This window comes from Ovis aries, chromosome X, assembly GCF_016772045.2.
Source record: "Ovis aries strain OAR_USU_Benz2616 breed Rambouillet chromosome X, ARS-UI_Ramb_v3.0, whole genome shotgun sequence".
In the NCBI taxonomy this organism is placed as follows: Eukaryota; Metazoa; Chordata; class Mammalia; order Artiodactyla; family Bovidae; genus Ovis; species Ovis aries.
The window spans coordinates 30,362,416-30,390,302 of record NC_056080.1 but is presented as its reverse complement, the minus strand read 5'-3'; the positions used below and the strand labels follow the sequence as shown (position 1 = coordinate 30,390,302).

Here is a 27,887-nt window from a genome sequence, read left to right as displayed (position 1 = left end):
ATGTGCTTAGAGAAAGAAGCAAAGCAAATGTGGCAACATATTAACACTTGGTGAATCAAGGTAAATGGTATACAGGAGACTATCTTACTATTCTTAGACTTTTTCTGTAACTTTGAAATTTAAATAAATTTAACAGAAGCCCTTTCTGACAGAAACAGCAGAAAATAAGACCTTGCTATAGATAGTGAAGTTGTTAAGTCATGTCGGACTCTTTGCGACCCCATGGACAGTAGCCAACCAAGCTCCTCCGTCCATGGGATTTTCCAGGGAAGAATACTGGAGTGGGCTGCCATTTCCTTCGTCAAGGGATCTTCCCGACCCAGGGATAGAACCCAGGTCTCCTGCATTGTAGGCAGACACTTTACCATCTGAGCCACCAGGGTAGGCTGCCTATTAAAAAACTCACTTCAGATGTAAAGACATACAAAAGGACTTCCCTGGTAGTCCAGTGGTTAGGACTTTACCTTCCAATGCAAGAGGTGTGGATTCAACCCCTGGTCAGGTAGCTAAGATCCGCCATGCTTCACAGCCAAAAAAACAAAACATAAAATGGAAACAATATTGTGACAAATTCAATAAAAACTTTAAAGATGGCCCTCATCAAAAAAATCTTTTAAAAAGATGTAAAGGCACAGAGATTAAAGGGATGGGAAAAGATATTTCACAGAAATAAAAACCAAAAGAAACCTGGGATAGCTTTACTTATATCAAATAGACTTTGAAACAACTAAAATAAGAGACAAAAAAGGGCATTACATAATGATAAAGAGGTCAGTCCAATCAGACCTATAACATTTGTAAATATTTATTTCACCCAACATGGTGAATATAAGGCAAATATTAACAGACCTGAAGGGAAAAATAGATACCAGTACAGTAATAGTAGGGGATTTAACCATACCTCACTTAATATCAGTAGATAGGTTACCCAGGCAGAAAATCAATAAGGAAGCATGGGACTATACATCAGATCAGATGAGCAGTTAGAGAACATTCCTTCCAAATGCAGCAGAGTACATTCTTGTCGAGTGCACATGGAATATTTTCTAGGCAGCAACATTCTCTAGGATACATCATATCTTATACCACAAAACAAGTCTCAATAAATTTAAGAAGACTGAAACCATATCCAGCATCTTTTTGACAATAATATAAAAACCAAAAACCAATTTCAAGAAGAAAACTGGAAATTCACAAATGTGTGAATATTTAATAACACACCACTGAAACTACAAATGGATTGATGAAGAAATCAGAAGAGAAATAAAAAATACCTTGAGACAAATGCAAATACAATATATAAAAGTTATGGGATGCAGCAAAGCAGTTATGAGAGGGAAGTTCGTAATAATAAATGCCTGCAAGAAGAAACAAGAAAAATCTCAAGCAAACAACCTGACTTTACACCTCAGGGAAGTAGAAAAAGAAGAACAAACAACATCCAAAGTTAACAGAAGGAAAGAAAGATTAGGACAGAAATAAAGAGAGGTGAAAAAGATAATGGAAAATATCATTGAAACTAAAAGCTTGTTTTTAGTTCTTTTTTGAAAAGCTAAATGAAAATGACAAACCTTTAGACAAACTAAGAAAAAAAAGAACTCAAATATAAAATCAGAAATGTAAGAAGAGATATTACAACTTAAACCAGAAATACAAAAGATCACAGAACTATTAAGAATAATTACATGGAAACAAATTGGATAATCTAGAAGAAAAGGATGAATACCTAGAAACATGCAACCTACCAAGACTGAATCATGAAGAAACAAAATCTGAAAAGACCAACAATGAGAAAGGAGATTGAATCTATAAACAAAAGTTCCCCCCCAAAAAAGCCCACAATCAGATGGTTTCTCTGGTGAATTCTACCAAACACAAAGAATTAATACCAATCCTTCTCAAACACTTAAAAACATTTGCGACTACACCCCTAAATTATTTTACAAGGCCAGCATTACTTTGATACTAAAGACAGATAAGGACACTACAACAAAACTATAGACCAGTATCTGATGAATACAGATGTAAAATTTCTCCAGAAAATATTAGCAAACCAAATGCAACAATACAGTAAAAGGATCATGCACCATAAACAAGGGGGATTTATCCCTGTGTTGCAAGGATGGTTCAGTGTGTGTGCATGTGTTTAGTCGCTTAGTCATATCTGACTCTGCAATCCCATGGTCTATAGCCCACCAGGCTCCTCTGTCCATGGAATTTCCCAGGCAACAATACTGGAGTGGGTTGCCATTTCCTTCTCTAGGGGATCTTCCTGACCCAGGGATCAAACCCGCATCTCCTGTATCAGTAAGCAGATTTTTTACCACTGAGCCACCTGGGAAGCCCAGTTCAATATATACAAATCGATAAATATGATATACCACATTAATGAAAGATAAAAATCACACGATTATCCCAACAGGTGAAGAAAAAGCATTTGAAAAAATTCAGCATCCATTCATGATAAAAATTCTCAACAAAATGGGTATAGAGGGCATGCATGTCAACATAATAAAGGCCATGTATGACAAGCCCACAGCTAACATCAGGGCCCAGAAAATGGACCACAGCCTTGTCTAACTCAGTGAAACTATGAGCCATGCCATGTAGGGCCAACCAGGATGGACAGGTCATGGTGGAGAGTTCTGACAAAACGTGGTCCACTGGAGAAGGGAATGGCAAACCACTTCAGTATTCTTGCCTTGAGAACCCCATGAACAGTGTGAAAAGGCAAAAAGATAGGATGCTGAAAGATAGGATATTCAGTGGTGAAAGCTGAAAGGTTTTCCACTACAATCAGAAGACAAGGATGCCTACTCTTGCTGCTTTTGTTCAACATAATGCTGAAAGTCCTAGCCAGCATAATTAGGCAAGAAAAAGAATCAAAGGCACACAAATCAGAAAGAAAGTAGTAAATTTATCTGTATTTGCAAATGACATCATAATATATATAAGAAAACCTGAAAGGCCCTACCAAGTAACTATTAGAACTCAATGAATTTAGTAAAGTTGCAGGATAAAAACTCAATATACAAAAATCTGTTGCATTTTTACACGTTAATAACAAACTATGAGAAAGAGAAATAAAATAATCCCATTTATAATTGCATCTAAAAGAATAAAATACCTTGGAATAAATTTAAGGCAGTGAAAAACCTGTACACTAAAAGCTGTAAGACAAAGATGAAAGAAATTGAAGAAAACATAAATAAATAGAAAGATACTTCATGCTCATGGATTGAAAGAATAGCTGTTGTTAAAATGTCTATACTACCCATTGCAATCTACAGATTCAAGGCAATTTCTATCAAAGTTTCAGGGCATTTTCCACGTAAAGAGAATGAAAAATCCAAAAATTTGTATGGAACCACAAAAAAGAACCTAAATAGCCAAAGCAGTCTTGAGGATAAAAAAAAGAGCAAAGCAGGCGGCCTCATGTTGCCTGATTTCAAACTGTATTACAAAGGCACAGAAGTAAAAATGATGTGGTATTGGCATAATGACAGATATACAGATTAACAGATCAGAGGGCCCATAAATAACCCTCACACATATGGGGAATTAATTTACAACAAAGGAGCTAAAAACATATGATAGGAAAAGAAGAGTCTCTTCAGAAAATGGTACGGAAAAACTGCACAGCCACATTCAAAAGACTGAAACTGGACCACTGTCTTAAATCAATTCAAAATGGATTAAAAACTTACTGTAAGACCTGAAACCATGAAAATCCTAGAAGAAAACATGGGCGGTAAGGTCTGTGATATATCTTGGCGATGACTTTTTGAGTTGACACCAAACATAAAAGCAAGAAAAACAAAAATAAAATGACTACATCAAATAAAAAGCTCCTGTACAGTGAACAAAACCATCAGGAAAATGAAAATGCAACCTACAGAATGGGAGAAAATATTTGCAAATCCTATATCTTACAAGGAGAATATTCAGATTTTGTAAAGAACTCAATAGAACCAACAGTGTGAAAAATGGGCAGAAGATCAGACATTTTACCAAAGAAGATATACCAATGGCCAGCAGGTACATGAAAAGGTGGTGAACGTCACTAATCATCAGGGAAATGCAAATCAGAATCATGAGATATCACCTTACATCTGTTAGAATGGCCGTTATCAAAGAGAGAAAATGTAACTGCTGGTGAAGATGTAAAGGGAGCCCTTGTGCACAGTCTTAGTGCAAATGTGAAATGGTGCAGAGAACAGATTGGTGGTTGCCATATGCAGGGGGTTGGGAAAAAGTGGTCAAAAAGTACAAACTTCCAGTTATAAATTAGTCCTGCATGAGCTATAACATACAGCATGGGGATTACAGTTAATGATACTGTATTGTGTATTTGAAAGTTGTGCAGCAGCATGGATAGACCTAGAGATGATCATATTAAGTAAAATAAATCAGAGAAAGACAGATACTATATGATGTCACTTATATGTGAAATCTAAAGAATGATACAAATTAACTTTATTTGCAGAACAAATAGAATCACAGACAAAGAAAACAAACGATTACCAAAGGGGAAAGGGAATAAATTAGTAGTACGGGATTAACAGATACACACTACTATATATAAAATATATAAACAGCAGGGTCTTACTTTAAGCGTAGGGAAGTATATTCAATACCTTGTAATTACCTATAATGGAAAAGAATATGAAAAAGAAATATATATATATATGAGTCCCCTTGCTGTACAGCTGAAACTAACACAACATTGTAAATCGACTATATTTCAATGTTTTTAAAGTTGCTAAGAGATTAAATCTTTTATTCTTGTGATGAAAACTTTTAAGATTTATAACTATGATGATGAATGTTAACTTACTGTGGTAATCAATTCATAGTCTATACATATTTCAAAGAATCATGTTGTCCATCTCAAATTAATAAAGTACTATATATCAATTAGATCTTAACAGAAAAAAGACATGAATAATAGCTACTAATTTCAGTATCTTTCATCACCATTCAACACAAACCAGGTAGTAATCAGCATCATCACTATATACCATTAATATGTTAGAGAACTTAAACACAGTATTTTTATGTAGAATTGATACCATCCCGAGCTTTCCTGGTGGCTCAGTGGCAAAGAACCTGCCTGCCAACACAAGAGACGCAGGTTTGATCCCTGGATCCAGAAGATCCCCTGGAGAAGGAAATGGTAACCCAGTCCAGTATTCTTGCCTGGGAAATTTAATGGACAGAGGAGTCTGGTGGGCCACAATCCACAGGGTCACAAAGAGTCAGATAAGACTTAGTGAGCAAAGAACAACAACAAAAAGCCATCTATCATCTATCCCAGATCATGATTTCAAAAAGTCATTGATGGTAAATATCAGGTACAGGAGAAATCTTTTTTTTTTCTTAAGAAAAACTAGAAAAAGGCAGGGACAACATATCCAGTTGGAAATTAGTTAAAACAGAGTATGTGATTTAGATAAGTAATCCAAAGAAAAATAATGGTGGGTATATTTGCTTATACACAGTCACCTTTTTTTAAGAGAAAATAATGTTCTAATGGGCTTCCCTGGTAGTTCAGTTGGTAAAGAATCTGCCTGCATTGCTGGAAACCCCAGTTCGGTTCCTGGGTCGGGAAAATACCTTGGAGAAGGAATAGGCTACCCACTCCAGTATTCTTGGGCTTCCCTGGTGGCTCAGCTGGTAAAGAATCCGCCTGCAATGCAGGAGACCTGAATTTGATTCCTGGGTTGGAAAGATCCCCTGGAGAAGGGAACGGCTACCCACTCCAGTATTCTGGCCTAGAGAATTCCATGGACTGTATACCCCATGGGATCACAAAGAGTCAGACACAACTGAGTGACTTTCACTTTCACTTTACATAGCTTCCTTTTATATGAAGAGAAAACAGCAATAGTTCACTTGGGTGTAAAGAGAATAATGGGTATAAGGATTCTTGTGTCTCAGCTGCACCACTTCTGGCTAACGTCACTTTTTAAGCAAGTAAAATTATCATTTGAATTGACAGGCAAATCAGATAGATGGGATCTCTTCCTTTCAAAAAAGCCTAAAACCATGGTGAATTTCAGAAGACTTGAAGCATACGATTTCATTTCTTTTATCTCAGACTTAATTGAGCCATCTCCTTTTCTCTTCACTTCAGCAGTGTCTAGCATATTATACTATATCAGAGTGCTGTTTTAACTTTGACTATGTCTTTCCTTATTTTGAAACATTTATCTTTTTAAAATGTTTCTGTCATTTCTTTGAACCAACTTCAGATAAACCATGAAAAGTAGGACTAATAATGCCAAAAGGATTTTTATGGACATCTGTGGGAATTACCTTGGATTGGAAAATTGAAGTATTAATGCTAAAGAATTGCAATTAACTAAGTTAGAAATCCCTTAACCATTGGTAGTGCTATTTTAGCAGGCAATGCATTGGTGAAGTAGGGATGACGTCTGGCCAAGTTCCCAGTGTACACAGTTGGGGCTCAATAAATGTTTTCTTGTTGAACAAATGAGGGTTGTTTTGGTGGGAGGAGGTTTATGGTCACTAGTATTGTTGTTGGAGTCAGGAACATTTTGGAGTTGCCTGTAATATTGGTGGCTCAGATCATAAAGAATCTGTCTGCAATGCAGGAGACCCAGGTTTGATCCCTAGGTTGGGAAGATCCCCTGGAGAAGGGAATGGCTACCCACTCCAATATTCTTGCCTGGAGAATTCCAGGGATAGAGGAGCCTGGTGGGCTGCACTCCATGGGATCACAAAGAGCCAGACATAACTGAGTGCCTAACACCTTCACATAATATTATAGCTACATGTCAGCATATGATTAAGATAATCTGCAAACATTGGTATCTTGCTGGTTCAGTCCATTAAAACAGTATACCAGTCAGCTATTGATATGTAACAAAATAATCGCAAAATTCTCAAGGTATGTATTTGTCATTCATGCATCTTTTAGTTGACTGGAGTTGTGCTGGAGCTCAACTAGCACAACTCCTAGTTGTGGGTTGCAGTCAAGTCTGTTTGACATGTCTTTCATCCTCCTTGGGTCAGCAAACCACTGGATTCTGTACTTCTTATGGCACATAAGCACAAGAAAGCAAGCCCAATCACCCAAGGACATTACAAGCTTCTGCTTATGTCATATCTGCTAAAATTCCATTGGGCAAAGCAAGGCATGTCCAAATTCCTGGGCCAGGGAAGCACGTGCCCTCTAATACTTGGTCACTTTACTTTGTATACCCTAGTCAACTTCCTGGTCTTCTTGGAACAAGCCAATCACACTCTCCTCTCAGAGTCTCTGCACTTGCTATTCTCTGTCTGATGCACTCTTCCTTCCATTAGCTACATGGCTCTAAGTCTTCTTTCTAATAACTACAGACCTTTAAGTCCCTAACACTTTCGCTCACCTGCCCCTTATTAATGAGGACTTCTTAGACTCCCCTTTCTGCAGAGTCTTCCTCACTGCCCTTCCCTCTTTTCTGAGGCCTGTATTCCTCCATAACAATGTCTCCATGGAGACCAAGCTTTTTAGTTGTGTATTGCTATAATCCCAGTACTCAGAACCCAGGGTCCCCAACCTCCAGGATCTCATGCCTGATGATATGAGGTGGAGCTGATGTAATAAAACTAGAAATAAAGTGCACAATAAATGTAATGTGCTTGAATCATGTAGACACCATCGTGCCCACCCTGGTCTGTGGAAAAATTGTCCTCCACGAAATCAGTTGCTGGTGCCAAAAAGGTTGGTGACTGCTGCTCAGAGCAGTTGCCTGCTACATAGTTGGCTTTTGAGAAACATTTGAATTTATAAATAAATCTGTGTTGAATTTATTTTAACATTTAAAATCTGGCTCAGTGTTGAATAGTCCAGTGGCATTAGTTTAATTTCAGGTGTCATTTAGCTGTTTTCACTTTTCCAGTATAATCTGACAGAAAATATTAGGCTGTAAGTATTTTTCGGTGGTTGATTCACCTCTGCTCATGCATATATATAATTCTCATTTTGATTCTTAAAGGAGATTAGTTAAACCCAAAGGAGTTTCTGATTCTGTGAAAATCTTAAGAACAGATTACATTTTACTTGTTTATGTTTACACCTAGGATGTAATAGGCCTTCAAAAACTGTTTGAATAGACACATTGATCACTGCCATGAAAATTTCCACTGAAACCAAGAAGCCAAGTTTACAATCCTACTCAGACACATACCTTTGAGACTCGTAGATGATAGTTATGACTGGTTGACATCATTAGGTTTATACTATTTTTTGATCCTTGAAGTAATTCAGGAAGAAGAATGTCAGTCACTTCATTGAACTGCACATAAACCTTAATCACAGTCCAGTGGAGTTCCTAGAGCTCCAGCGTGAGGTAATTAAACTGTCAGAAATATTAACATAGCTGCTCATGAGTGTCTCTGTTGGTTCCAACTTATTCTGTAATGTGTACAATCACTAAAGTTGACTTGATGCCATGAAAAATGCCTTATATTCCCCAAATCAGCACAATTTTGCAATTGGTAATGGAACCAAGAGATGTAATCAACCCTGCAGCTGTCAGCATCCTGTTCCTTCTGGCGATATTTCATTCATTCCATCTTTTTCAGATGATGGTAGTCTAAAAGCACAGGCAAGAAGAAACTACAGATGCTGAATTTCATTCTTTGATTTTTAAAGGCATGGATATGAGCAAGCAGTTTGTGCGTGTGGATGAATAAATATTCTAACTTCCTTTTCCACCTTATGACCTGAATTCTTTAGCAATCATTTCCTGTCCTTAGTACTTCAAAGAGGTTTTCTATGGTATGCTACCAGGAGACTCACCAAATCAGAGAGGTTTTTGTCTCTCCCAGGTCCTTAGCCCTCCTTTCTAATAATGGTATACAGCCTCACATTCACCTTGCATATGATTTTATCTCAATGGTGAGCATTGCCAATGATTCTTTCAGCTTCTGCTTTAAGGAAGAAAAGGCGAAAACTTGGTAATAAATGTAGGGTTACAATCAGAGATGAAATTCCAGGTGTCATAGACCAAAGGAAATGATAAGCATATTTAAGTCATTACATCACTGGCTCCCTTTTAAAGTCAGATGTGAACCTGAGGTTGTCCTTAAGTGTGTCCATTATTGTTGATTTGCTGAAACAAGGTCTTGTTTTAAATGAAAGTGACAATGTACTGAACAAACAGAACTCAAAAACACGTTATTTTCACAGTTGGAAGATTGAATGTTATGAAAAATGACTTTCAAAGACCTTCAAAGTTCAAAATAATTTTGTTTGCTCTTAAGAAATTTCTTCTTACTGCAAATGCTATTTGAGGTGTATTTCCTTGACACATGAATAAAAAGTAGAGACACGGATCAACAAACTCTACAAGGAGACTCCCATCCCCAGAAGACCATCCATGCCTAACCTCCTTTCCTTCCAAATCATCTTTATCTCTTCACAGAAACAAATTCTCAAAAATTAAAAATAAGTTTCCCTTTGTAAGCCTCCAAAAACATAATTATGAAGTAACCCCATGTAACAAAGGGGAAAGGAACATAACTTCCTAGTATCTCCATATGTACAGTCCTTAAAATACCAATATTTCATTACCTTTATAGGTCACATGAAACTCTTATTTCTCCCTATTAAACTGGACTTCAAAGGTACTTGAGTTTTGTTTGTATTCTTTTGTTAAATGTCAAAGGAAAGAGTGGAAAAAATACATTAATGTCTCCACTCCTTGCATTCATACAGTGAATTCAAAATGTCACATTCTTCTTTTGTGTTGAAGAGACACACTGCAAGTATGCACTGATCCTTTTTTATTACAAAGAACAGCATTTTATATTTGTTAATGGGGCATAAGCAACTTATGGCAACTTTACCTTAACTTCTAAGCAGGTACACAGTTTTCTTTTCCAAAGATAATGTTGTACATAAATCCCTGCATGAATGCTTCTTCCCTTGAAGGAACTGCTCCCTAATTAGTAAGCTTGAGGGGTTATTTTTATCTCTGTTATTTATGAACAAGTGGCAAAGAATTTATGATGGATTTTAAAATGCTATCATGAACCTTTTCTTTAGTCTCACTGTTTTTTTTTTTTTTCCTAAAGTGTAATTTGCCATTATTTGTGTTTGCTTTCATTTAGGCGAGGAAGACCTTCTCAGTCCTCCCCAGGACTCAAGCACAGGGTTAGAGGAAGTGATGGAGCAACTCAACAACTCCTTCCCTAGTTCCAGAGGTAAGTGCCAGGACTCGGAAGTCACTCAGACTTACCGGAAGTAGACTACTCACTGCCATACACAACTGGTATGTGTAGTTTCCATGTTAACATAAACAAGTGCTGACAGAATGCCAATTTGGGATCATTGTGAGAAGAATTTATTTTCAAATGTGAATTTCTGACTTGGAGGGTTTTGAATTCAAAGAACCTGTTTCCAGAAATAAGAATACTAACTTAACATTTATAAGGTGTCTTCCTTGCTTGGCACATTGGTCTGAAGAGTTAATTATGAGACAGCTTTCACTACGGAGCAATTATTAAGTGAGATTTACAGATGAGGAAGTGAATGCCTTGATGGTGCCTTTACCAGAGACATACAGCTACCACATGATACAGTAAAGTACAGAAGAGGCCTAGTGTACAGTAGTGGTGGGCACTTGAGCTTGCCATCTGATGCCCTTTATGTATATTTTAAAACTGTATCTTACCCCTTCATTTAAATGTAAGTACAGTTAAATATATATGTACTAGGTTTTTTTTTTCTACTTCTTTAGATAGAATACAGTTTTCACAAAGAAAGGCATTCGTTTCTTGAACTATTTTTCTTGGTTCATTGCCCTAACATAAAACAAAGTCACTGACCGACTCCCCCTTCAGTGAATGAAAAGAATGGCAGAGAGCATGTGGACAAGAGTCAATAATATTGTATTGCAAATGTGAAAATTGCTAAGAGTGAAAATCTTAGGCATTCTCATCGCAAGAGAAAAACATGTAACTTGGTATGGTGACAGATGGTACATAGACCTATTAGGGTGATCATTTCACAATGCATACAAATGTCAAATCACTGGGTTGTACACCTGATACTAATATAATGTCATATGTCAGTTATACTTCAATTAAAAAAAAATAATGGCAGCAGTCACCTGTGAGCAAATAGAAGGAAATTCTAGAGAAGCCAAGGGGAGAAAGCACAAGGCTCAGTGGCCAGTGATTGGCACCCCTAATGGGCAGCCAAGGACGGAAGGGCAACAGACAATGGGGCTATTTGTTCCTCTCCATAAGGGCAATGAGGAGGGTATTTGCAGTCCTATGTTTTTCCTATCTTTTTGTTCAGTGTCAGTTAACAATGGCCATTTCCCAGCTATTTGATGTGCGAGGGAGCGTTGTGCAATGCACATTAAAAGCAATAACATTCTGATAGAGCGTTGCTAAGGAACCGTAAGGGGAAGCTAATTTTAAATGTCTGCACCAGCCATCTTTTCACTGCTGAGTGCCTCTGATTTGTTGATTTTAAGAGATAAAATTCTTGTGTCTTCCACCCACCTTCTTATCTCCCACCTGGCCAGCATCTTCTCCATCCTGCCTTCACTGTCTCCCTAGATGCCCTGATTCATAACAGGAAGACCGCATGCTGGTCTGACTGAAATCAAACGCATTCACCTTTATCCTGCCTCCTATTGCTAGCACCTACTATGCACCAGCTGAGGTGTTAGGGATGCAAAAGAGAAATGCCAAGTTCTTGCCATCAAGGCGCTTATGGTCAGTTGGGGACACAGCCCTCCCAGATGTTTAAATCACCACACAATTAACTGGATTACTCCTATGATGGAGATATCTGCGCCATGAGAGAACCCTAGAAACACCCTTCAAGGTAAACAGGAGGGTGTCAGCCTCAAGCAGAGGAAGGGTCTTCCTCAAGGTCACACAGCTCCTCATGGGCCCGGTGCTGTGGAGCCCAACTTTCACACACATTTCACTGACCCCCAGCTTTCTCTTGAAGGTCACAGACCGGCGTCTCATCCCAAGTCCTTGGCCTGAAAGCTTGTTTACTGATTCTGTGGGAAGTTAGTGGTCACCTCAGGCATTTCTTTCACATCCAAACCACTGGAGTAGATCCAAGGAGAGACTGGAGCAAGGTGTAGGGCTCTGCTTCCCCAGTGGCAGCCTTTTCATACCCATACTAGGTCCCTGGCGTCCTGATTATCTTAAGATGAGAGCTAGGCACCCCCCTCTTAAAGTCCTTGAGGCTAAACAGCACAGGAATGTGAAAGACCAGAAATACACCTCCTCTGATAGGGTATTTGGCAGTCAGCCTCTGATCTTACATTCACTTGTATGATGGTAATTTACTTACATGGAAACCTGGGAAACTCTCTTCAGGCCTGGTTAGTGTTTACTAAATTAGTGCTTATGGAAGCATTTCGTCCCCCGAGTGCTAATTGGACTTCTCAAATAGGGCATAAGCAGGCTTTGTCTGAAACCAATTCCATTAACCAAGTTCCTACTTACTCAACAGTACCCTGGTGGCCTGAGAGAATTCATTCATTGTCCTGAAGCAAACACAATCAAATCAACAAACAAACGCAGAATAAGAGAGTAGATAAGGTGCTGGAAGAGCTGACTGGTCTTTCTGTGATGCGGTGACCCTGACATTTTTTTGTTGTTAATTCCTACCAAATTATACCTTATCATAGGCCCTTTATGATTTTGTACCCCATTGCAATGTGTAGGTTCTTTTTCTCACACTGCCAAACAGTTCTCATAGATCAGCAGGTATATGCTGCTGATATATGCTCTAGTTCAGCTCAGTTCTGACTCCTACCTACCCAGAGACAGGATCAAAGTCCACAGGTTAAGGTCTCAGTCCCACAAGACAGCCCCTCCTCTCCTCACTTCAGAATGCCAATTTTAAGTCTGGGTTGTCCGCTGGGTTTCTGACCCACTGGCTAGACACTAGAGATTCCAACAACCCCCTCTTTGGGTCAATTAATTTGCCAGAGCAGCACACAGAACTCAGAGAAACATTTTCTTTACTAGATCATGGGTATGTGATAGAAAGATATAATCAGAAACAGCCAGATGGAAGAGATGCATAGAGCAAGGCATGGGGAAAGCGGGTGGAGCTTCCATGCCCTCCCTGAGCTCACCACTCTCCCCATTTTGTCTCCACATGTTCACCAGCCCGGAAGCTCTCCAAACCCTGTTCTTTCTGGTTTATGTGGAGGCTTCATTACATAGGTGTGACTGATTAAATCATTATTAAATTGGCCACTGGTGATTAAAGTAAACCTCCAGCCCCTCCCCTCTGGGCTCCCTAGTGGCTCAGTTGTAAAGAATCTGCTTGCAGTGCTTAAGCCACAAGTTCGATTCCTGGGTTGGGAAGATCCCCTGGAGGAAGGCGTGGCAGCCCATTCCAGTATGCTTGCCTGGAGAATTCCATGGACAAAGGAACCTGGCGGGCTAAAGTCCATGGGGTTGCAAACAGTCAGACACAGCTGAAGCGATTGAGCACACAGGCATGTCCTCTCCTCTTCCTAGAGGTCAGGGGGTAGGATTCAAAGTTCCAACCCCTCTCATCACTTGATTGGCTTCCCTGGCAACCAGCATCCATCCAAAAGTCATCTCAGTAGCACATAACAAAAGACACTTTGCTGCTGCTCACCGCAGGAAATTCCAAGGGTTTTAAGAGTATTGTGCCTTGAAGAGGGATGAAGACTAAATATATATTTCCTGTTATATGTCACAGTATCACACCTATCTGTCCATAAATTTAAATGGATAAAATGTCTTCTCATTGTAAAAAGGCTGATGATTGATGCACTCTAAAAAGTGGTTTTTCAAGCATCTAGATCCCAGACAGGTGGGAACCAGAAGGTTGATGATGCTGACTCCCAATTACCTCACCACCAACCAATCAGAAGAACATCTATGAGCTTATCACACACACAAACCTCCTCCCTCACCCTGTCTTTATAAACCTTTCGCTGAAAGCCTTAGAGGAGTTCAGGTCTTTTAAGCTCTAGTTATCCTGGACTCCTGGCTTGGCTCTCTGCAATAAAGCAATTCTTTTCTACTTCACCCAAATAAATAAAAATTATAAAAGTGGATTTTTGGATACTTTATTTATAACTAAAGGCATTTTTTTATTTTCAAAGAATGGATAATATACACACATATATGTGTGTGTGTGTATGTGTATATATATATAGTAGGATTTAGGGGGAATATATTAACAATTGGTAGATATGTTGATATTAAGCCAAAAATCTTGAGATTCTTAATATCTCAGGATTAGAGACTCTGTCAAATTGGAAGGGCCTTGAAAGATCATTTTAGCATCTTTGATGTTCAGAACCGTGGCTTTTGATCTTTTCTGATCATTATCCATAATAAGAGAAACATATTACATCTCAGACTGGGGTAAAGATACAAGTTATTTGTGTGCGTATGTACACACACATATGTATGTGACCACTGTATATATACCACACTGTATATACTCACATATACACACAAAGATCAGAAACAAGTTTTCATGACAATACTTTCTTTACTACATACAATTCACACTGTTTCTGTTTTATGTATTTAAAAATAAAATGCTGGTTGCAACCCACTATACTGATTTCTGATCCATTGGTTTAAAAACAGTTTCCTAGCAGTTGAAAACCTTCATACTGCTATCTCTGCTTCACTAATAACAAAGGAACTGGTTAATGACTCAACCAAGGGCCAGAAGCTGAAATAGTTTGCGTAGAATCAGGACTCAAACTCTAATTCTTTTAGTTCCACATACTGTGATCCATAATCGAGTACACTGTTCCCCACACTTATGTTAAAGATCTGTAAAATGAAAATACAGGTACTATTAGTTATTGAAAACAGTCTGTATAAGTGGACCCACGCAGTTCAGACCCATGTTGTTTAAAGGTCAACTGCAGTCTTTTATTAATAAAAAAAAACAAGCAAGATCCATGCATTGAAAAAATTAGAACAGACATACAAAATTATATGTTGCATTTTCACCAGAAAAAAAAAAAATACTGCTCTAACTGATCTCAGCTTTCCTGACCCAGGTGAATATATATATATACACACACACACACATATATATATGTATATATATATATATTTTTTTTAAAATGATGTTTTAAAAGTTTCACCATGGAAGTTTCTGCCAAGTCCTGGCTAGTGTCTTAGAGAACACTGGATTTTTCATCTTGAGTCTGCCATCCATGTTCCCATTGGTGTATTACAAAAAGTGAAGTTCATGCTTGCTACAGCTGTCTTGGACAGCTGTTTGCATAACTTAAAACAGATGTCAGACCCAAAGGTCTGACATTTAGTGGAAAAGTGCTATTAAATACCACCTCATGGTTTCCTTAACCCTGCTAGGTAATTGCCCACAGAGGAAAAGACTTTTTAGAAGTATGTTTTTTATAAATATAAAGCATATAAATAAGAGAGTGTGTACTTTAAATTCACAACTTTTTTGTTACACTTTCCCACAGTTTGACTTAGCAGTAACTCTTTAGGTATCAGCTAATCTTCACCATTCCACTAGAAGTACCTGGATACCCAAAGGAGGGAAGAACCTCGTTCAGTTGAGCTTCAGCTTTTATCTTGATGGCTTTGCTAAACTGTTCTACGAATTAATAAAGGGAGCTGCCTGCTCCTCCGCTTAGTGATCAGGTGATAGTCAGCACTACCCTGTCTCAGAATGGCTCTAAACTGCAGGGAGTTCACACTGAGCATGTGTGTGTGTTTAGCTTTGCAATCCTATCTTTCCTGATGAATCTCTAGCTCTGGTTAGTTACTCACAACCACCAGAGGAGCTTGAGGGCCTTGGTGTATTTTAAACCCAGAATGTTAGCCAATTTGTAGTTAATCTATTTAATCTATCTATATAATCTCTCCCTGTGTCTATAAATGGAAGAGTTGAACTCTACTGTAATAAGAATCATTATCTACCATATGACAATTTCTAAATCCCCACCATCATTCTATAGGAATGCTACCTGGTTAGAACGAACAATAAACATCATTTTAACATCAACTCTTGAAGCAATTTGGCCACACATCTCTGATCGTTTAGCAGTCAAACAAAGAGCTTTTTTGATGCATGCGCATTCGTGAAAGAAAATGCTTCCCTAGTCTGGGTTTGTATTGGCCCCTGTAAAAATGAGGTGTCACTGTCCATATAGATTAATGATAGGATCCCAGATAAAGCTCTTAGTGCAGTGAGACAACTCAGGAAGTGGTCAGCACTGTTAGTCAGGTCTGTCTGCTGCCTGTATCATCTTTTACCTGCTGACCTGTGCTACATTATTTTTATCCCCAACAGCCCATGCCATCCTCTCTGTCATACTCCCCCTCCGAGATAAGCCCACATACAGTCTGTTAAATGCCTCTAAATTAGCAACCCAACAGCTCTGCAAAACCTACAGTTCAAGCCTTGTCTGTGGTTCTTTCATGGAAGAACAACAGAAAGCCTGCAGACGGATGGAAGCATCCTAGTCCCGGGCCCCCTTGCAGCTCCCTTCTCTTTCCTCTCAGCTTCCAGAAAGGATCCAAGCTCCTTTACATCAGAGGTCGGTGAACTTCAGTCTGTGGGCCAAATCTGGGTCACTACCTGCCTTTATAACTAAGCTGTCATCATAACACAGCCACCCCCACTCATTTACATATAGTCTACGGAGGCTTTCTCACTCCAAGGGCAGATAGTTGTGCCAGAGCTGAAGAGCTGCTCCAGAAACCATGTGACTGGCAAAGCCTGAAATACTTACTATCTGGCCCTTTACAGAGCAACTTTGCCAACTCTGGCTTTACGTGATTACATTGTTGTCCACTCTAGCTCATGATGTATGTAAAGTCACAGATTTCAGTGCTGATCAACTTTCAGCTCAGCAAAACTGTGCCTCTGAATTGATTTATACATTTATATCCATGTTCACCAAAGACCCTGCATTTTCAATCAACTATAGCCATTTCAGTCTTCTTTCACTTGTAATGAAACAGAGATCCTTAAAAGGGACTCATTCTTCCTGTACTTTTAAAAACAGTCAGTGAACTGAGATACAGAAGCTAATAAAGATACCCAGAAACAGGAACATCCCGGGACTGTGACTCTGAACAGTGAATTACAGCCAATCATCTCGGGTTCCCACTGCCTGAGGAAACGCGACTTCTCCAGACCTGACCAAGCCCTTTATTTAGACTCAGGACTCCTCGACACACTTCCTCTTTCTCTTGATTCATTTCCTGACAGACAGCATACCACATTGCCAGATGGACCCCCTAACCCAAGGTCTAAGGAGACTCATTTCCAAAGAATGTGTTTTTGCAATGCAACTTTTATCTGGTACTTGATTTATTGGTAAAGATTTTTGTTTAATGACGCAACCAGTGAGCCTGTTTTGCCAGCATAGAAACTACTCCTGATACAAGCAGAAAACATGTGTTTTAAGTCTTTTTAAACACACAATGGACCTCTGTTTGTACTATGCTAATAAGTACACCAGAACCCAAAGTGACGAGGGAGGGTTTTTGAAAGAACTTAGGGATCATGTACCTTGGGGAGGTCCATTTCACAGAAAGCATGGCTTCTGAAGAGGTCCTGAAACAATCCAAAGCATCTGCTGCACCTTCAGGAGTGACCAGTTGATCCTGAGCTCTGAATATGGCTTGGTGAAGAATTAATAAAGATCTGTAACCTTTATCATTCTAGTAACTATAATTACCTTCCAGAACTAAATCACATTGCTTTCTAACAACCCTGACCTTCCTAAGGTTCTGAAGTCTTTAAAAACACACCCAAGTCAAGGACCTACTGTATAGCACAGGGAACCAGACTCAATATTTTGTAATAACTTCTGTGAGAAAAGAATCAGAAAAACAATATATGGGGACTTCCCTGGTGGTCCAGCAGTTAAGACTTCATCTTCCAATGCAGGGGGTGTGGGTTCAATCCCTGACTGGGAAACTAAGATCTCACATGACAGGTGGCAAAAAAAAATAAAAAATCCAAAACATAAAAAAGAAGCAATATTGTAACAAATTCCATAAAAACTTTAGAAATGGTCCACATCAAAAAATTCTTAAAAAAAACTTACCCCCCCAAAAAGAATAAATAACTATATATATATAGCTTCCTAAGTGGCTCAATAGTAAAGAATCCACCTGCAGTGCAGGAGACAAAGGAGACGTGTTTTCCATCTCTGGGTCAGGAAGATCCCCTGGAGAAGGAAGTGGCAACCCACTCCAGTATTCTTGCCTGGGAAATTCCATGGATAGAGGAGCCTGGCAGGTTACAGTGCGTGGGGTCGCAAAGAGTCAGACTCAACTTAGTGACTAAACAACCACCACAACATACATACATACATACATATATATATGAATCACTTTACTATATACATGAAACTAACACAACATTGTAAATCAACTATACTTAAATTTAAACAATAGAAAAATAGACCCAAGGTACAAGCCAGAACCAGTTAGCAGCCCTTGGCATCCAAGCTAAAGGATAGCAAGCAAGGCCAAGTGTCCAAAACCATGAAAGGACTCTTGGCCATGACGTAGTGTGGCGACCTTCCTACCTTAGTTCACCTGGCAGTTACCAAATACCCACGGTGTCAAGGTACAGGAGAGGTATCAGGGATAGAGAGGTAGGTGAGCAACATGTGGACCCGCCTTCAAGGAGCCCATATAATCTTATAGGGGAAGAGAGTTAATTCTATCACCAGACAGTATAACCATGAAGTAAAAGATTTCTTTTTCATCTTGCCAGTGGTGTCAAGGAGAATAGATGACTCATTCACACTGGGTTTGGGCCCTCAAAGATGACGCTGTTCTCCCCTTTTCCTTTTTACCATTGTCTGCTGTGGTCCTACCACTGGAAACACCCACAACTGCTGAGCCAGTACTTTTTTGTCTCTCTCTCTTTTCTGGTTTGAAGAGCATCATGAATACCTTGACCATGTTTATTACATCATCATGCCTGCCGTTTTTGTATCCCCAAGAAAGGGCTGAATCAGGAAAATTTGGAAGGAAGGCGGAAGCAGGAGAAGGTCATACTTAGAAAACCTTTACCTGTATGCTAGAAGTTCAACCCTAGGCTTGAGTTTTGAAAGCTTTCTTCTGGATGAGTAGCTCCAGACCTCTTTGCTCTCGACAAGGAATCCTGGGTTCATAGGTCCTTTTGGAGCCACTGACCATGGTTTGTTAGGGGAAGGGTTCTGCTCTACTTATATCTTGCTCTACATACTGGATTCCAGAGAAGATTGTTTTAGGAAATATCCCACTATTAAAGCCAAAGTTTAACAACCAGTATCTCACTTTGGGGTACCCTGGAGATAAAAAGGAGATTACATGCCCAAGACGTGCCAGGTATGATCAGCAGTCCCTTGTTTTCTGTCCAGTTATAAATACTAGCATAGCTAAACTTTCTCAGCACAGCCTGCTTTTTGAAAACACATAACTGCATGTACAGACATAGGATTCTAGAAAACCAACAAGGCCGGCGTGGGGAGGGGGGGTCTGTGGCTGACCCTCCAGGCTCCTGGGATCTGCTGAATCACAAGGTGGAAGGTGAAGGCTCATTGCTGAATTGTGCTCCATGGCTTGTCCATAGGGACTTAACACCTTCCTGCTTTGTTTCCGTTTTCTCCAATGCCCCCAGTCCCATCACAGACATATCAGACAGAACAAGTTCTCCCAAGAGGATGGGGTCTAGGCTCTAAGAAGCAGTGCTCCACCTTGCTTTCACAGTGCAGATTTTTGGCACCCCAACCAACTACCGTGTATGGTTTGGTGTGTTGCTTGTCAAGTGGACAGTGAAGAGATTCAGATTTTTGGCCAGTAAACTTGAGATTCTACAGTTGCCCTTGAAAACAATGCTCAGCTTGTCAGGTTTCCCTGCCGAGCCAGCTTTCATCCACTTAAACACATGAGCTCTATGATCCTCTGAGTGATGTCTCCTGGATCATGTTATCTGTTTACACCAATTTTAAGTGTATGTAAAGGTTATTTGACTGGATGTGTCTTTTGGGTTTTTTGTTTCTGTTTTTGTTTTTGTTTTTTTCCAGAAGGGGATAAATGAATTGTCATCTCAACATTTGTTTGGTAAAAGAAGCAAATTGGTATGAAACTGTATATTTATGCATGTTTTTTTTTTTCCTTTCTGATATCTCTGCCTCTTCCTCTCTCTATTATTAAAGGAAGAAATACCCCTGGGAAGCCAATGAGAGAGGTTAGTGAGATTCAGGCTCACAGCCATGGCTTCTGTCTGTCTCATCCTGCTTTCTATGTTTGGCGTCTGTGTAAGAATTGTGTGCGTGCACGCGCATGTGTGTATTACACGTGTCATCATGGAAGGATGGTAGTCACCTCTCCACTTGCAGCTCATGAGGAACATGCCTCAAATGTTCATGGCCATTGTCATCACCATGACAACAGGACCAGGGGTTGGGGGAACAGGACTCTGTTAAAGAGCAACCCTTCGGAGTCCCTAAGTTGGAATCCTGAAGTTCATCATCTGTTGCCATTTGCAACACAAACAAAATCTTCACAATACATTTAGCCTTGCACATAGTCGATGAGTCATAAAGCTTCCTTCCACTTCCAAGACCCTAGGGCTTTCTGCCAGCGCCCTTGGTTTTTATTCTTCTAGGATGACTTCATTTTGTTTTCATTTTCTTTTTCTTGGTTCCTACACTCTCTCTTTCCCACTTTAGCTAACATTTTCTTTTGAGCACTTACTGTTTGCCAAGGACCTTTCTAAGCACTTGCCATCTTTTTCATTATGTAATCTTCACAACAAGCCTCTGAGGTAGGTACTCGTGTCAACCCCGTTTTAAAGATAAGGAAACTGAGTCAATAAGTGGGTAAGCAGGGTGTCCAAGGTGACAGAGCCAGGATTTGAATCCAGGCAGTCTGGGTCCAGAGCCACGCTCTTAACTATGTGCTTTACTGCCACTTAGAAAACGATGTGTGAAAAGCATATGACATCTCGACTTGCCCATTAGAGGAGTTTGTTTGTGTGTTTTTAACTTGGCATCTGGAGCCAAATTGACCCACACCCAGTCAGGAATAAAAAGTGAATTTTGGAGTCTAGAGGGACTTTTTAATGCCTTTTATAGGTAGGGTACAGTGTTATCACTGAATGTGGTTTGAGGTTTAATAGTAAAAGCCACTTCCTTCTACATACTACCTGGAATGTTATCTAAACAACTCAATTACCTCACGAAATGACATGTTGAGTGACAGCCCAAATGAAACAAGATCATGCTTACCAAGAGTTGAGTATGAAGGAAGCGAGAAGGAATGCTCTCCTGTGGGTGGCAATAGCATATACTCTGGTGGGAGACAGGCTGGATGGGTGGGGAGTCCTTAGGAGAGGTTTCTGAATCCTTAGCAACAGCATGGACAAGAGTAGCCACTGATTCATGTAAATGTAAGGAGTCATACTGGAAATTCTGCCAATGCCGTGCCATGCAGGTCTAACCGACTGAATGATCCTCCAGTGTGTCTCCACCTTCCAAGGCTTGTGGGGTCCGAGGGAGGGGAGTGGTGGGCTGGGAGGAGAAACAGGAAACCTGAATCTGTGAAGTATTGAATGCTCCTGACGGTTTGCCTTCTAATGTGAGACTTCTTGGGTTCACTCTGATGGTAAGTTCCCCTTAAAATTTATTTTAACTTGTGGCAAAAAGTTGCACTGCATTTTCTTAACCACCCTGAACATATGTCTCTTATGAATGACTTTCAGAAAAAACCAGCACGTGTAATTAAAGTCCCACAAGCATGTGGAAACTCTGCTACCTGAGGTATATTACAGTCAGACAAGTTTCCAGGAAGTCAGGGAATCAAAATAATCATGATTTTTTTTATTGTTATGAAAATAACCCCGAAATGTACAGTAGACCAGATATTTTCTTCCAAGATTACATTCTAGAAGGAGAGAAGATAAGCACATTTCACCATGGTATTCTGGCTGTTCCTTTGGCCAGTTGAATGCTCACCATTTCTTTGGGAATGGTGTTTTTGAAAAAACAGAGTGCCAGATCGCTCTTGAGGTCTTGGGGCTCTGCCAGAAATTCTCAGTTCCAATCACTGCAGCAGACAGCTCCCTGAGGCAGAGGTGGCGCGTGCAACTCAATGTGTCCCAGTTTGCGCCGACTCGGAAAAACATACAGCCAGCCTAATGTTAAATGCACGGCGCCTTTCTCATCAACAGTCCTTGCTTAAGAATGGATGAAATGAATACTTTCTATAGACAGATTTTTCGGTCTACTTGTGCCTGAAGCTCATTGCAGATGTCTGAATCCTGCCTGTTTTTCAGGGCCTCTAGTGCTCCTAGTTACGAGATTTTCATTTTGGCTTTAGAACAATCTGTCAGGTGAAATGAAGGCTCTCACCAGTCTGCTGCCTTGCACACATGGATAATAGACGCAGGATACAAACTTTTATTTTCTGTGTCCCTACTTGTGTGTGGTTTTATGCCTCCAGCAGGTTCAGGTGTATGATTCTTCAGGGCAGTATTTCGAGCAAGAGAATGGATTTTTCTGGCTCGAAGGAAAACCTCCATGGAAAACTGTAGAACTGTTTTTCTGGTGAAATGGGTATAGGTAAACACAGTCATGAAGGGCATCATATAGATACGTTCATTTTTTGGACAGCCATGGGGTCATTTGTGAACATTTAACCATCTGGATAGGTTAACGGCCACCTAACATTTTGTGGGCATGTGTGTGGTATATTAAGAACCATGACCCTCTGCTTGACCTGGTAACTTTGTAAACAGCAGATACCCCTAGAACTTAGGCCTCTTAGGAGACTCAAGACTTTTTCTTCCATGTAGTAACTAAACACCATTTTGAGTAGGAAAAGTACCACCTGCCTATCTAATCTATAAATGCGTTTCTTTGTCTTGATTATCTTTTGAACCACAGTCTACATCTCCTGGTACAGAGTCTAAAATAGGCCCTTTGTAATCACTGTTAATCAGCTGATGGGGCAAAGAGTGATTTCTGGCCGGTTTCATAATGCATGTTTCTAGCCGCCAGGTGGACTATACTATAGGCAGCTGTGGGTCATGAGAAATGGATGCAATTATATTTAGGTGTCAGGTTGTAAGAATCTTAGGTTTTTGCTTTTAGTGGTTTCAGTGACTGTTGTTAAGATTGTAAGCAATTTAAAATTTGCAGTTAGTCCATCTATTTTCAATCACACATGAATAATTGTACAGCTTTCCCAGAGAGACACAAGGGAAGTTCTCTAACCTGCTGGCATCAGGTTGATATCTGTGCTTTGAGGAGCAGCAAAGGACTTGCTATGTCTTTGTGTGGTTTTTATGGTTTAGAAAACCCACAATCCAGAGTAAACTTTTTTACAGCACAATTAGTCCTCACTGAAACTTTCTACCCTAATAAAGCTCAAAGAGATTTACAAACTTGGTCACCATAATATAAATGGCTGCACAGCCTTAAACTTTTAATAAGTCTTAACTTGATCCAGTGCCGTGGCTGTTTAAGTGCCAGCCTATGAATCCTCTTCAGATCCTCTCATATATTTAAAAACGATATGTCTCTTGAAATAAATATTAGACTAGAATGCCTGCCCTAGTCTATCTTTAATCTTTATAGGGATTTTAACAATTATTATGGGAATCTGTAAAGTTGATACATGGCAAGGTAATAATAGCCTAGTAAAGCATTTTTCCTTTCAAAGGCAGTACTTGAATAGTAGAATGATTTAATAATGTCCAAGAATTAAAATTAGCCATATAAAAATATGGGACATACATGAAAAGGCAAGTCATAAAGTATGTCTCAAATTATCTTACTCTAGATCTGAATTTCACCACAAAGTACCAAGAGACATTGGGCTGCCTTTATGCTCCATGCTGGGGGATTAATACTAGGTCATGTCATATTATTATTAAAAGGCTATTCTTTAACCCTCATTTAGGAGGAGATCAAAAATGGATTTACAGGATATACAAAGGCATGCCTCACATGTGGGTCATATTCTAATTAGGCTCTCAAATAATTTGGAGTCAAAAGTGATTTTTTTTCCTGAAGCTTCCTAATTCAAATGTTAGTAGTACATAAAAAGGTCAAGAGTTTATCTTTCAATTCAAGTAAGAACAGAGAGAAAACAGTCACCTCCACCATAGCATTAGACGTGAGCCAACAGCTTGTAACAGCCTTGAGATGAAGACTTCACATCATGGTGATGATAGTAGAGTGGTGGTGGTGGTGATAGTTATAGTGGTGGTTGTTTGATAGTAAAAACAAATTTTCTTTTAAATACAAGTACATAGTAAATATTCTCCCACAATAAAGTGGAAAAGATACATGCCACCATGAATTATTCCTCTTACAACAGGAATCTTGCGCTTATCCATGGAATCCTGATATAAATCTACATGGGGAAGAGGAGTACAGTCTTGGACTTTTGCCATTTCTATGATGCTAAGAGCCTGATCCCTGATAGGAGGCTGATACTAACAATGTGAAATGGCTTCATTAACAAGGCTTTGCTTCTTCCTGGAACACTGGTGAAAAACCAAGCCCTGTTGTGTATCCCCCTCGATGCAGCGTCTGTGTTGTCTTCACCTAGAAACGGGGGATGATTTCCACAGCGGCGAAGAGTTGGGGTGATGGTCTCTGCACCTTGCATCAAGTCTCTCTCTCTTTGTTTTCCAGGACACAATGTAGGAAGCCTTTTCCACTTGGCAGATGATTTGGGCAGAGCGATGGAGTCCTTAGTTTCAGTTATGACAGATGAAGAAGGGGCAGAATAAATGTTTTACAACTCCTGATTCCCGCATGGTTTTTATAATATTCATACAACCAAGAGGATTAGACAGTAAGAGTTTACAAGAAAAAAAATCTATATTTTTGTGAAGGGTAGTGGTACTATACTGTAGATTTCAGTAGTTTCTAAGTCTGTTATTGTTTTGTTAACAATGGCAGGTTTTACACGTCTATGCAATTGTACAAAAAGTTATAAGAAAACTACATGTAAAATCTTGATAGCTAAATAACTTGCCATTTCTTTATATGGAACGCATTTTGGGTTGTTTAAAAATTTATAACAGTTATAAAGAAAGATTGTAAACTAATGTGTGCTTTATAAAAAAAAAAAGTTGTTTATAAAAACCCCTAAAAACAAACACATACCTACACACACACACACACACACACACACACACACACACACACACACACACACACACAAACACAAACTGAGGCAGCGCATTGTTTTGCATCCTTTTAGCGTGATATCCATATGAAATTCATGGATTTTTTTTTCTTTTCTTGCATATTAAAGATAGGACTTCTCTAAGACCACCAAATGACTACTTCACATAGCTCTGTTTGGAATTGTTGACTGAGTGGGACTGGCCATGGGTTGTCGTTTTACACATCTATATGTCTATCAGTATGTAAGCACTGTAGGTATACAGGTAAATATAAATTTCAAGAGACATTTAAAATTTCTTGTTCAAATATTCTTGCCACTTCCTAATGGGAAGAAATTGCTTCTCATCACCCAGGCTCACCTGCTTGGTCTAGAATGAATCCTCCCTGGAGCCTGAAGCCAGAAGGAAACTACCACACTAAAACATGGTCTAGGGTTCCAGATGTTTCTCATTTTGAACTTTCCAGTGACAACTAGAGTATTGAATTTTTTTAAGGGACATATGAATGAACACACAGGACTTATTATGTCAGAGTAATCCACTAGTTGATACATTCAGCTTCCTGCTGCTGACAATGCCATGGTTTAGAGTTAGTGATGCTTTGATGAAAGAGCATCTGAAGGCATTTTTAACTCCCAGGAGGGCTGTAGATTCCCTCAGAGAGAGCAGACCACTCTTTATGTAAAGGATTGGACGACTGTTTATAACCTTACAGAGAGAGCTTTATAATTACAATGCAGTTATTTTCTCACAGTCAAACAGCAGTGGGTGTCTTAGTTTTCCAGTTTTGTAAGATTTTTTCCCCCCATTTCAATGAGTTTGTAAATGCCACAGGACTTAATTTAAAATAACCCTTGTGAAAATGTGGAAGACAGTTGCCCCATCACATTATGACACTGTTAAATATCCACCCAGACGCCCAAGACCCCTGTGTTCCAGTTCGGCATTTTTCTCTGTAAGTAAGTCCAGGCAGGTTTGTTGAGTGGGAATGCAAATGGATTCAAATGTTCCAAGAGGTACTCCAAACCCCTTTTTGGTGGATTAGGCAGGTTAAATATATATAAGTGAACAGAAATTGTTTGAAAAGAGGAGTACAGGCAAGAGGACTAACTGGTAGGAAAAAAAGCTTTACTCTTTCATTCTGTCTTATTAGTCTTTCACTCTTTTTTATCATCCATTCAATAGAAATCACCCTGTGATCTATCATTTTGCAAATCCGTTACCTCTTACATCAAGTGTAATTAACTTTTGGAGAGTGGGTTTTGTTCCTTATTTTACTAATGATAATTAACATCAAACATGGCTTCTCATGCTATTTCTACCTCACTTTGGTTTTGGGGTGTTCCTAATAATTGTGCACACCTGATTTCACAGCTTCACCACCTGTCCATTGTGTGAACATTTTCCTCCATTTTCTTTTTCCTTTATAATTTCCAAAAGAAAACCCAAAGCTCTAAGGTAACAAATGACATGAAGATTTGATTTTAGTCTTGGCATTTTTTTTTCCTCTATGTGACACTGGACTTTTTCTTTACCTGAGGTTTTGGGCTTTTTTTTTTTTTTTACCATGATTTAAAACAAGGGGTTACTTTACTTCCTACTAAGAAGTTTAAGTTTCATTCTAAAATCAGAGGTAAATAGAGTGCTTGATTTTGTTTTAATCTTTTTTGTTTTATTTTATCTTTTAGACATTAGTTCTGGAGTGAGTCTCAAAATATTTGAATAAAAACTGAGAGCTTTATTGCTACATTTTACATATTAATTTGGACATTATTTCATGTTCCTTATAGCCACCAAGTAGTAAACTGTAAGTCATAATGTAACTGAAACATAAACATCACATGGCATGTTATGTCATTGTTTTCAGGTACTGGGTTCTTACTTGCGTATCGTAATATATTGTGTTTTAACACCAACACTGTAACATGTACTAATTATTTTTTTAAAACTTCAGTTTTACTGCATTTTCACAACATATCAGACTTCACCAAATATATGCCTTACTATTGTATTATATTACTGCTTTACTGTGTATTCTCAATAAAGCACGCAGTTATGTTACAAAAAATGTCGACTGCATTGTTTTTATTTTAATTTAGTCATTTTTGCATAGATAATACTTTCATATTGTCAAAAAATGAAAAATCTACACAGCCAGTGAAAAGACCCTCACTACCTTATTCCCACTTCATCCTCACTGTCTTCTGAATAAATATCAATAATTTCTTGTGTATCCCAAAGTGTCAGTATTATATGAGCAATTACAAACATAAGTTCCTACTTTTTAGAACCTAGCATTCTATGCATTCATTAATACACCTTGATTTTTTAAATTTAAGAATGGGCTCGAGTAATCCATTCTTAATTATATTGAAATGGATCTTTTTTGTTTCAACATATAAAATGCTTTCCTCATACTTTTTTCAGGAAAAAAATCCAGGAAACCAGGGATTCCCTGGTGTCTCAGACGATAGAGTCTGCCCACAATGTGAGAGACCTGAGTTCGATCCCTGGGTTGGGAAGATCCCCTGGAGAAGGAAATGGCAACCCACTCCAGTACTCTTGCCTGGAGAATCCGATGGATGGAAGAGCCTAGCGGGCTCCAGTCCATAGTGTCACAAAGAGTTAGACACAACTTCACTTTCACTTTTTTTCATACCTTTTTTACAGATGTCTCATAATCCAGTGGGTGTTTGTGGGA

General features: G+C 39.1%; 1 protein-coding gene across 22 annotated transcripts in view; it reads left to right on the top strand.

The window, feature by feature from the left end:
* Positions 1 to 27,254, top strand: part of DMD (dystrophin) — a 2,668,835-nt gene extending 2,641,581 nt beyond the window's left edge. For 11 of the 22 annotated variants that reach the window (XM_060407877.1, XM_060407874.1, XM_060407871.1 and 8 more), the window contains 2 exons: positions 10,123 to 10,215; positions 20,199 to 27,254. In XM_060407877.1, the coding sequence (XP_060263860.1) occupies positions 10,123 to 10,215; positions 20,199 to 20,560 (455 nt within the window). In that variant the 3' untranslated portion in view covers positions 20,561 to 27,254. Of the gene's footprint in view, positions 1 to 10,122; positions 10,216 to 20,066 lie in introns of all 22 variants that reach the window. The other 11 variants (XM_060407875.1, XM_012106456.4, XM_060407882.1 and 8 more) reach the window with 3 other exon arrangements.
* Positions 27,255 to 27,887: the final 633 nt, after the last annotated feature.